Source organism: Cebus imitator, unplaced genomic scaffold, assembly GCF_001604975.1.
Source record: "Cebus imitator isolate Cc_AM_T3 unplaced genomic scaffold, Cebus_imitator-1.0 Scaffold577, whole genome shotgun sequence".
In the NCBI taxonomy this organism is placed as follows: domain Eukaryota; kingdom Metazoa; phylum Chordata; class Mammalia; order Primates; family Cebidae; genus Cebus; species Cebus imitator.
The window spans coordinates 10408-21762 of record NW_016107892.1 but is presented as its reverse complement, the minus strand read 5'-3'; the positions used below and the strand labels follow the sequence as shown (position 1 = coordinate 21762).

The following is an 11355-nucleotide window of genomic DNA, read 5'->3' as shown; positions in this document are numbered from 1 at the left end:
AGAGTGGAAAAAAAAAAAAAGCAGGAGTTGCAATCCTGGTCTCTGATAAAATACACTTTACACCAACAAAGATCAAAAGAGAAAAAGAAGGGCATTACACAATGGTAAAAGTGTAATGCACCCTCCCAAGCCTAAACCAGGAAGAAGTCAAAAGTTAGCAACAAGAGGAGCTAACTATCCTAAATAGATACACACTCAATACAGGAGCACCTGGATACATAAAGCAAGTTCTTAATGACCTATAAAGAGACGTAGACTCCCACACAGTAACAGTGGGAGACTTTAAAACTCCACTGTCAATATTAGACAGATCAAGGAGACAGAAAATTAACAAGGATATCCAGAAGTTGAACTCAGATCTGGACCAAGCAAACCTAACAGACATCCACAGAACTCTCCATCCCACATCCACAGAATATACATTCTTCTCAGCACCACATCACACTTACTCTAAAATTGACCACATAATTGGAAGTAAATCACTCCTCAGCAAATGCAAAAGAACAGCAATCATAACAGTCTCTCAACCACAGTGCAATCAAATTAGAACTCAGGATTAAGAAACTAACTCAGAACCACACAACTTCATGGAAACTGAACAACTGGCTCTTGAATATTGATTCGATAAACAATGAAATGAAGGCAGAAATAAAGATGTTCTTCAAAACCAATGAGAATGAAGACACAACATACCAGAATCTGTGGGACACATTTAAAGCAATGTCTACAGGGAAATTTATAGCAATAAATGGCCACATGAGAAGCAAGGAAAGATCTAAAATCAACATCCTATCATCAAAATTGAAAGAGCTAGAGGAGCAAAATCAAAACAACTCAAAAGCAAGCAGATGACAAGAAATAACTAAGATCAGAGCAGAACTGAAGGAGATAGAGACACAAAAAGCCCTTCAAAAAGTCAATAAATCCAGGAGGTGGTTTTTTGAAAAGATCAACAAAATAGACCACTAGCCAGATTAATAAAAAAGAAAAGAGAGAAGAATCAAATAGATGCAATAAAAAACGAAAAAGGGGATATCACCACTGACTCCACAGAAATACAAACTACCATCAGAGATTACTACAAACAACTCTATGCTCATAAATCAGTAAACCTGGAAGAAACTGATAAATTCCTGGACACTTGCACCCTCCCAAGCCTAAACCAGGGAGAAGTCACAACCCTGAATAGACCCATAACAAGGGCTGAAGTTGAGGCAGCAATTAATAGCCTACCAACCAAAAAGAGCCCAGGTCCAGATGGGTTCACAGCCGAATTCTACCAGACATACAAAGAGGAGCTGGTACCACTCCTTCTGAAACTATTCCAAATGATCCTAAAAGAGGGAATCCTTCCCAAATCATTATATGAGACCAACATCATCCTAACACCAAAACCCGGCAGAGACTCAACAAGAAAAGAAAACTTCAGGCCAATATCCATGATGAACATAGATGCAAAAATCTTCAATAAAATACTGACAAACTGATTGCAATAGCACATCAAAAAACTAATCCATCACGATCAAGTAGGCTTCATCCCGCAGACGCAAGGCTGATTCAACATACACAAGTCTATAAGTGTAATCCACCACATAAACAGAACCAAAGACAAAAACCACGATTATCTCAATAGATGCAGGGAAGGCCTTCGACAAAATTCAATAGCACTTTATGCTAAAAACTCTCAGTAAAGTAGGTATTGGCGGAATGCATCTCAAAATAATAAAAGCTATTTATGACAAACCCACAGCCAATATCATACTGAATGGGCAAAAACTGGAAGCATTCCCTTTGATATCTGGCACTAGACGAGGATGCCCTCTCTCACCACTCCTATTCAATATAATATTGGAAGTTCTAGCCAGAGCAATCAGGCAAGAAAAAGAAATAAAGGGTAATCAATTAGGAATGTATGAAGTCAAATTGTCTCTATTTGCAGATGACATGATTGTATATTTAGAAGACCCCATTGTCTCAGCCCAAAATCTCCTGAAACTGATAAGCAACTTCAGCAGTCTCAGGATACAAAATCAACGTGCAAAACTCACAAGCATTCCTATATACCAATAACAGACTTAAAGACAGCCAAATCAAGAACGAACTGCCATTCACAATTGCTACAAAGAGAATAAAATGCCTAGGAATACAACTAACAAAGGATATAAAGGACCTCTTCAAGAAGAACTACGAACCACTGCTCAAGGAAATAGACGGGACACAAACAGATGGAAAAACATTCCATGCTCATGGTTAGGAAGAGTCAATATTGTGAAAATGGCCATACTGCCCAAAGTAATTTATAGATGCAGCACTATTCCCATCAAGCTACCTATGAACCTCTTCACAGAACTGGAAAAAACCACCTTAAACTTCATATGGAACAAAAAGAGAGCCTGCATAGCCAAGACAATTCTAAGCAAAAAGAACAAAGTTGGAGGCATCACACTACCTGACATTAAACTTTACTAAAAGGCTACAATAATCAAAACAGCATAGTACTGGTACCAAAACAGAGATATAGACCAATGGAACAGAACAGAGGCCTTGGAGGCAACGCCACACATCTACAACCATCTGATCTTTGACAAACTTCACAAAAGCAAGCAATGGAGAAAGAATTTCTTGTTTAATAAATGGTGTTGGGAAAACTGGCTAGCCATGTGCAGAAAACAGAAACTGGACCCCTTCCCAATACCTTACACTAAAATTAACTCCAGATGGATTAAAGACTTAAACATAAGACCTACCACCATAAAAACCCTAGAAGAAAACCTAGACAAAACCATTGAGGACATGGGCATAGGCAAGGGCTTCATGACTAAAACACCAAAAGCACTGGCAACAAAAGCCAAAATAGACAAATGACATCTAACTAAACTCCGCAGCTTCCGTACAGCAAAAGAAACAATCACTGGAGTGAACTGGCAACCAACAGAATGGGAAAAAAGTTTTTGCAATCTACCCATCCGACAAAGGACTTATGTCCAAAATCTACAAAGAACTAAAACAGATTTACAAAAAAAAAAAAAAGACAAACAAACCCATTCAAAAGTGGATGAAGGATATGAACAGGCACTTTTCAAAAGAAGACATTTATAAGGCCAACAAATATATGAAAAAAATGCTCATCATTACTGGTCATTAGAGAAATGCAAAACAAACCACAATGAGATACCATCTCGCACCAGTTAGAATGGTGATCATTAAAAAATCTGGAGACAACAGATGCTGGAGAGGATGTGGAGAAATAGGAACACTTTTACACTGTTGGTGGGAGTGTAAATTAGTTCAACCATTGTGAAAGACAGTGTGGCGATTCCTTAAGGACCTAGAAATAGCAATTCCATTTGACCCAGCAATCCCATTACTGGATATATATCCAAAGGATTATAAATCATTCTATTATAAAGACACATGCACACATATGTTCACTGTGGCACTGTTTACAATAGCAAAGACCTGGAACCAACCCAAATGCCCACTGATGATAGATTGGACAAGGAAAATGCGGCACATATACACCATGGAATACTATGCAGCCATAAAAAATGATGCATTTGTGTCCTTTGTAGGGATATAGATGAATCAGGAAACCATAATTTCAGCAAACTGACACAAGAACAGAAAATCAAACACTGTATGTTCTCAGTCATAGGCAGGTGTTGAACAATGAGAACACATGGACACAGGGAGGGGAGCATTACACACTGGGGTCTTTTGGGGGGGAATGGGGAGGGACAGTGGGGGGTAGAGAGTTTGGGAGGGATAACATAGGGAGAAATGCCAGATATAGATGATGGGGGGATGGAAGCAGCAAACCACACTGCCATGTAGGTACCTATACAACAATCCTGCATGTTCTGCACATGTACCCCAGAACCTAAGTGTAATAAATATATATATGGAAGCTTTGAGCTTAGATCAGTGCTCAGTAAGTGTTGGTTGCTTTTACTGACTTTTTCTTTATACAAATGGTAGCACACAATACACTTTGTTTTGCACTGAGCATTTTTTCTTAATATATCAGAGATTGTGCCAAATGAATATATAGAGAACTTTCTGATTTTAAAAAAGAATTTCATAGATTGCCTTGTATAGATGTAATTTAGTTTATTCAGATGGTCTCCTATTGGAGGAATTAAGTTATTTCCAACATTTTTTGCTTTTATAAACAAAGCTGCAGTGTACAAGGATAATAAAATACCTTATGCAAATGAAGAGGTGTATCTGGAGGATAATTTCTAGAAGGGGGTCAATGCATTTAAAATTTTGATATACTTGCCAAGTTGTATGTTATAGAGGTTATGCCAATTCATACTCTCACCCACACCACAGGAAAATCCCACTCAGCACTATCTTAAAAGTTTGCATCTCATCATGTACATGCAGTAATTTATTTTTCATTTTCTGCTATTCCTAAAATGTTGTAACAAGCATCTTTGTATGCATATCTTTGTATCTCCAATAGCTTCCTTAAGCCATCATTCTAGAAGGAGAATTTAAGGGTATTAATTTTTAAGCTCTCTTGCTCTTTTTGTTTTTGCTATGGAATTATTAAGAAAATATTTCTCCTTTAGTATCCTCTGTCTAGGGTATAGGAATACTGCAAGATCACCAAAGTTTAGAGATAAATGGCTTTTCCACTGTAGAGAAGATCCATGTGCTAAGGTGTCCTGGGTTGTCCCTGAGTGTTGGCTCTGGGGTGTCTGGCTGGGAAGAGATGTGGGTAAAACTGTGCAGCTGTGTCCCAACTAAACCCAAGCATTGCACTGGCCACTCTGCTTCTGGTTCTGTCTTTGTTTTATGGGAAGGACCCTGACCTGCCAACCCTCCCCAGGGAAAGGACACCGTACATCTGAGACCACAATGGACGCTTTCGTTTTTCTAAGTTCTTTTTCTTCAAGACTGGCATCTTCATTCACAAGAAGAGTCCTGGGGAGGTGAATGAAATGCAGAGATTCACTCATTGGGCCGTCATCACCACAGTCTCAGGTGCGTAACTGCCCTGTCTTCCTTTTCTCCCTCTACCATACCCTAAAAAGTAGGGGGGTTCCCAGTCAAGGGACACCTTTCTCAAGAGGTCAGCTGATCAGGGGTCTGCTGTCCTATGCTCCAAAACATGTGGTCTAGGCCACTGAACTGGTCAGTTTTTCCCAGGGCCCAACTCGTCTTTCCTGGCCCATCCCTGGACCTAATCCTAGCTGTAGACCTTGGACATACAGAGAGGACAATACGATAGGGAGGGCTCAGTCCCCCAGGGCTTATGATGGTACCACCCTCCCTACTCCAGATGTCTAGTTTGAGGCCTACGCATAGAAGACACTTACTAAACTGTGGACTGGGGACTGGATGAATGAACTACTGAGGGATGAGTGTTGAGAATTAAGTCAGTATAAAGAAAGCTATTAAAAAAATCCGTGTTGGCTTTGCATTTGTACTTACTTAACAGAATTATTTAAATCCATCTCGGGGGACTCTACCGCAACTCGGATTGCTGGTGAGCTGGCAGTCGGTGAGGTTGCTGGGATGGACTCCATCTGGGACAGCGGGGCACTGTAGGGCTTTTTCGGCATTGTCACAAACCTACAAAGGCATGGGGCAGGGAATGTGGGGAGACAGGAGACATCAGTTTTTACAAATCAGTGCTCAGTGGATTCTCAGTTTCTAAGGCCAAGCTCCAAATCCTAGACCAGGCAGGTCTAACAGGGACCAACCTACACTCTCACTTGAACTTGCCTTCTTCAAATCTCAGCTGAGGTTTCACTTGTTCTTAAAAAGTTTTCTGACTGCCAGTCTGCGCCCAGTATCTTTCCTCTGAGTATAGCCCCTGGGCTTCCCCTTTCACATTTATTTTTACCATCCCTGCTAGATATGGACTTGCTGGGGACTGGTATCCAATATGGTGTTTAATCTAGGGCCTGGCCTGGAGTAAGTAGTCGCCATGGTCGTGAATGAATTAGCCACTGAGGATCCTGCTCCCAGATCACCAGAAAGCATGGCTACGACTCGGCTAAGGCCTGGGAAGCACTCTCTGTTAGGGGCCTGGAAATGCAGGCTTGGGTTTCTTACACGACCTTGTCTCCTACAATGTGACCTCAGTGCCTTGCTTGCCACAACCTAGTCCTGGTCCTGCCCAAAAGCTGTGCTGCCACTCAAGTTCTCTGAGCAGAGGAACCCAGGGGAAAAGAAGCAACTGTCTATCAGCTGGTGCTGAAGCTCATAAGCCCAGGTTTCACCAATTAAAAAGGCCTTTGGATGTCACAAAGAGAAAGGTAGGGGGGTCTCCCCCATTCTTCCTATTTCCCTTTGGTACGTGGCTTTTTCTGGACCCCTCTCTGCCCCTCCTCTACCTATTTCAAGCCCTTGATGTTAATTTCAATTCATTTCATATATATATTCATTCTGGCCCCATCTGTACTTATGGCCTCCCCAGAAATGTCATCCATTATGTGAAGCTCCCACCACTGGCCCATCTTCCCACTGGAATAAATTATGCCTCCCTTGGAAGTTTCACAGCATTTCATCTGCGCTTCTTTTAGGATACTGTCCACTCTAACTATGTCCTGGAGTATCATTTCCTAAATTTCAGGTATCCCACTACCGTCTTCATGATTTGTAAGCACACAGTTTGAAGAGTTTTATACACATCTGTGGAGCTATCACCATATTAATATACAGAATGTTTCCATCATCCTAAAAAGTTGCCTTGTGCAAGCACTCATCTGCTTGATATCACTAGAGATTAATTTCCCTACACTTACATAGAAATGGAATTGGAAATATGTACTAATTTGTGTCTGACTTCCTCTGTTTGGTGTGAGACTCATCCATGTTGCTGCATGGAGCAGTGATCGGTCCTTTTTTTCTGGAGCAGTATTCCAGAGTGTGGATGTACCCCCGTCTTGTTGATGGACACCTTGACTATTTCTAGCTTTTGGATACTACGAATAGAGTTGCTATGAACATCTATATACAAGTCTTTTTGTAGACATATGTTTTAATTCTTCTTGGGTAAATTCCTTGGAAGCGAATTGCTGGGTTGTATGGTATATGTATATTTAACATTACAGAAAACTGCCAACCAGTTTTCCAAAGTTGTTGTACCATTTTGTACTACCACCTGCATTGTATGACAGTTCCAGTTGGTCTGCATTCTCATCCACACTTAGTATTTAGTCTTTTAAATTCCAATGAGCATACGGTGATATCACATTGTGGTGTTCACTAATAGGCTTATTTAAAAGGAAAATTCTATGTCATTACAATAAATGAAAACACAGTATTATCTATCATATTTAGAAAAATCAACACAATGGAAAAAATCAATGTAATTATTTTCTTGCCTGGGTGAGGGCTCTGAGCTGAGCTCTGCTTGCTCTTTTTGAGAAGGGAAAACACTGGGCTGGCATGATCTGTGGATGGGCTTATTACCATACAGAAGGAAGATCCAGGGTATCCCCTTTACAGACCCTATTGCACAGGGTCTTATATTTAGAGCCCAAGCTCAACAGATGTTTGAATGAATGAATGGATGGTTGGATGGTTGGATGGATGGATGGGTGTGTGGATTGTTAAATGAGAACAGCTGAATACCATGGAGGGTAATCTGACTATTCTGCACCCTCTCTGTCAACCCGGGATAAAGAGTGGGGATGGGAAATTAGCTGGCCATGGTGGTGGATGCCTGTAGTCCCAGCTACTCAGAAGGCTGAGGCAGGAAAATCGCTTGAACCCAGGAGGCGGAGGTTGCAGTGAGCCGAGATTGCGCCACTGCACTCCAGCCTGGGTGACAAAGTGAGACTCTGTCAAAAGAAAGAAAAAAAAAAAAAAAGAGTGGGGATAGGAAAGCGTGGAGAAGTCACAGGGTATGGAGAAGCTCTTTGCACCTTCTGGCCTGAACTTCCATTTGACTTGTTCCAGACTAGATGTCTCTAACTGACTTTATCCCTGGCTGAAACCACTCCATTAGAGGCAGAGAACACACGTTGGGCTGGGTGCTAAAAAATCTCCTGGAAAGCTTGTTCAATTGAAGATTCCTGAAGCTCATCCTCCGACAGATTCCAATTCAGCAGGTCTCAGGAGTTAGATTAAGTCTTGCCAGGCAACTCTAAGGGGCAGCCAGATTTAGGAGCTGCCATGGGTAGGAATGGCAATATGACAGGTGAGGACAGAGCTGATAATTAACATGGGGCTATCACTGCAGCCTTACCAGCTAGGGACAGTGAAAATCAGCCAAGGACAATTCTGAACACTTATTAAACCACCCCAGGTCAGCAGAGATGCCTGGGGAGGCTTTGCCGGTTTGCTGCCCCACATAACAGCACTCTCCCATCCAGCCTGTGCATCCCTATGGGATGTTGTGCTGTATAAAGAAAAAGCATATGGGAATTTCCGTAAAGGAAAAATACAAAGCTGTGGAGGGTCTTCATACCTGAGGACAAACCACACCTCAGTTGACAATGTTGGCTGGACAATTGGGAAGCGAGAGGTCTCTTCAGAAATCAACAGAGGAAAGCAGGACAGCTCTCCCTGTTCGCTGCCTGAGCCACAGGAGGCAGAGAAACCTTTACTGTAATGAGGGCTTTAAGTTATTAAAACTGGAAAACCTCCTCTGAAAAACTGAAATAGGACATTGGTAGAGTCCTTTGGATCAGATTTCCTTTTACCCTCAGGAACAGGTGATTACTTTCCTGGTATGCTAGCCCAAACAGGATTAGATTCAGCTATTTTTAAAAGGGAGTGCACAGCAAACAAGAACAATCGATACTGTTTCGATTCCAGAGCTCCTCCTTTCCAAATCAAGGGAGAAGCCAGGAAAGAAAAGTCCCCTGTAGCTGCCAGAGAATCACATGCAGGTCATAGCACTGTCTTGGGGGCAGTGCTTTCCCTCCTTATGTTTTATTTTTCAACTCTTGAGGAAGTATCAACACAATCTTTTGTGCTGCAAAGTAAAAAAGAAAAAAAAATCTACCATACTTATTTCCTTATCTTTCTTCACGGGAAGCAGTGTGGTGCTAGAATAAAATACTAATGAACAAGCTTGTATTTCCGTTAATGTTCTGTGTCGCAGCTCCCATGATCTTTGGAGATGTGAGGCTGGATGCTGAACACCCATTGAGGTCTGTGCAGTGCAGTCCTGTGGGAAAAGGTGGTAGGGGTGGGCAGCCCTATAGGAGATACAGTGACTTCTAATTCACTGATTCATTAGATTTGGGTTCTGGGAGTGTCCACTACAGAGGATGAAATCAGCCACTGGCTGGACAGGAAGTGCCTGCATATGCTGTTTAATACTTTTTAAAAACTGGTGACTGCAGCAGATGCTGCCGGTGCACTTCATTAGGGTGATGCATTCAGGCGCTGTGAGTGTGAGCACTGCCATGGCCTGATGGGAGATGCCTCACCCACCCTGAGCTGCCTTCCCTCTCATTAGGGTATGACTTATAGGAAGGAGTGACTGACAGGGGTGGCAGCTATGAGAACCCAGCCTCCTTGTCTCTGAGTGAGATAAACTGTGAAGTAATTTACATGCCACAGCTCCTGCTGAGATCAGGCAGAGATTGGACTTTGAAATCACATCTTCCCCTACTTTTCCTTGGGCCCTATCTTGCTTCCCTTAATTTCTTATAGTTTCTCCTGAGAGCCCTCCCTCAATAAATCACCTCAAGAACCACACTCTCAGGCTCTCCTTCTAGGGAATCCATTATAGTGTTGGAGGATTCTAAAGATGAGAAACCCAACCCTTGCTTCAAGGAGCTAAGGCCTCTTAAGACCAGTGGGTCAGAGTCAGAGCCACAGGAATGGCTGGGCTTTAGGGTACAGCTGCTCCAGCAGGGTGCCAGGCAGTGCGCAGGGATTCTGAGCAAAGCTGTAGGGTCAGGGGGCTTGGATTTGCATTCTGGCTTCCCCACTTGTACAGTAAGGGGCCTGGGGGCTGTGTTAGTAACAGAATCCTCCACATCTGATTGCTGTGAGCCTTAGTTCATGTAAGGAGCCCCATGGTGCCTGGGTCATAGCAAATGTCCAATGAATGTGAGCTGCTCTTGTGTGGGGTTGGTGGGAATTACCATCATTTCTGGAATTCAAATGAGGGAGACACTAACTCTTCCTGGATGCACACAGAAGTCTTCATGGGGGAGGACATGGTCTAACTATGTGTGGAAGAAAGAATGGTTTTTTTCAAGTGAAGAGTGGAAGGAACGTGTAGGCTGAGAGAAAGGGGCCTACAAAGCAGGGGTCCCCAACCTTTTTGACACCAGAGACTGGTTTCATGGAAGACAATTTTTCCATGGATTGGGTTGGGGATGGTAGGGAGGGGAGGGATGGTTTCAGGATGATTCAAGCACATTATGTTTGTTGTGTACTTTATTTCTATTATTATTATTACATTGTAATATATGATGAAATTATTATACAACTCATCATAATGTAGAATCAGTGGGAGACCTGAGCTTGTTTTCCTGCAACTAGATGGGTCCTCTCAGGGGGTAATGGGAGACAGTGACAGATCAGTCATTAGATCCTCATAAGGAGCATGCAACCGGGATCCCTTACATGTGCAGTTCACAATAAGGTTTCTGCTCCTATGAGAATCTAACCCGCTGCTGATCTGACAGGAGGCAGAGCTCAGGTGTAATGCAAGTGATGGGGAGCGGCTGTGAATACAGATGAAGCTTCGCTTGCTCACCTGCTGCTCATCTCCTGCCGTGTCGTCCAGTTCCAAACAGGCCATGAACTGGTACTGTTCTTGAGAACCCCTACTCTAAAGGAAATAGGAAGGAGAGAATGTGGATTCCCCAGGGACAAGGAAGAAGTCTGTTGTGGAGCGGGGTATGTGTAGGTGCCAAATGGAAGCAGGTGATGATGATGACGATGATGATGAAGAATACAGAAGCAATGAGGTGGGGTCAGTGATGGTCAGCACTGGGGGCGGGCATGACAGGAATGGGGATAGTAGCCACAGGGACAGGGAAGGTGCTGATGCCCCAGCTGCCACTGCAGTCTGGCACTGACCCCAGCAGTCACTGTGACTGCTCTCACATACCTCTTCCTCCTGGCATTGAGCAGTTAACATCTACTGAATCTTTAAGCATTAGCTTAGATGTTACTTTCACTGGAACATCTTCCCTGACCCCCAAGTCCAGGTTCAGGGGTCATCTCCATACGTCTACATCCTACGTTATAATTTATTCATCAGCAGGGGCAGGAGCCATGTCTGTCTCTCTCACCACCATCTCCAGCACTGGGCACCATACCAAGCTTAGAGTCATGCCTAACATTTGTTCAATGAAATTCTAGTCAAGAGTCCTGTAGTTAACTCCCTGTAGTAAAAAGGGGTATAAGATCTGGTTTTGTTCA

At 42.8% G+C, this 11355-nt stretch overlaps 1 protein-coding gene across 1 annotated transcript in view; it reads right to left on the bottom strand.

Moving 5' to 3' along the window:
• The window catches only part of LOC108294393 (hydrocephalus-inducing protein homolog), a 186004-nt gene extending 180425 nt beyond the window's left edge, over positions 1 to 5579 (bottom strand). The window contains exons 1-2 of the mRNA XM_017516259.2: positions 5443 to 5579; positions 4854 to 4932 (exon numbers count right to left, since the gene is read on the bottom strand). Coding sequence (XP_017371748.2) covers positions 4854 to 4932; positions 5443 to 5573 — 210 coding nt within the window. The 5' untranslated portion in view covers positions 5574 to 5579. The remainder of the gene's footprint in view (positions 1 to 4853; positions 4933 to 5442) is intronic.
• Between the last annotated feature and the right edge of the window lie 5776 nt (positions 5580 to 11355).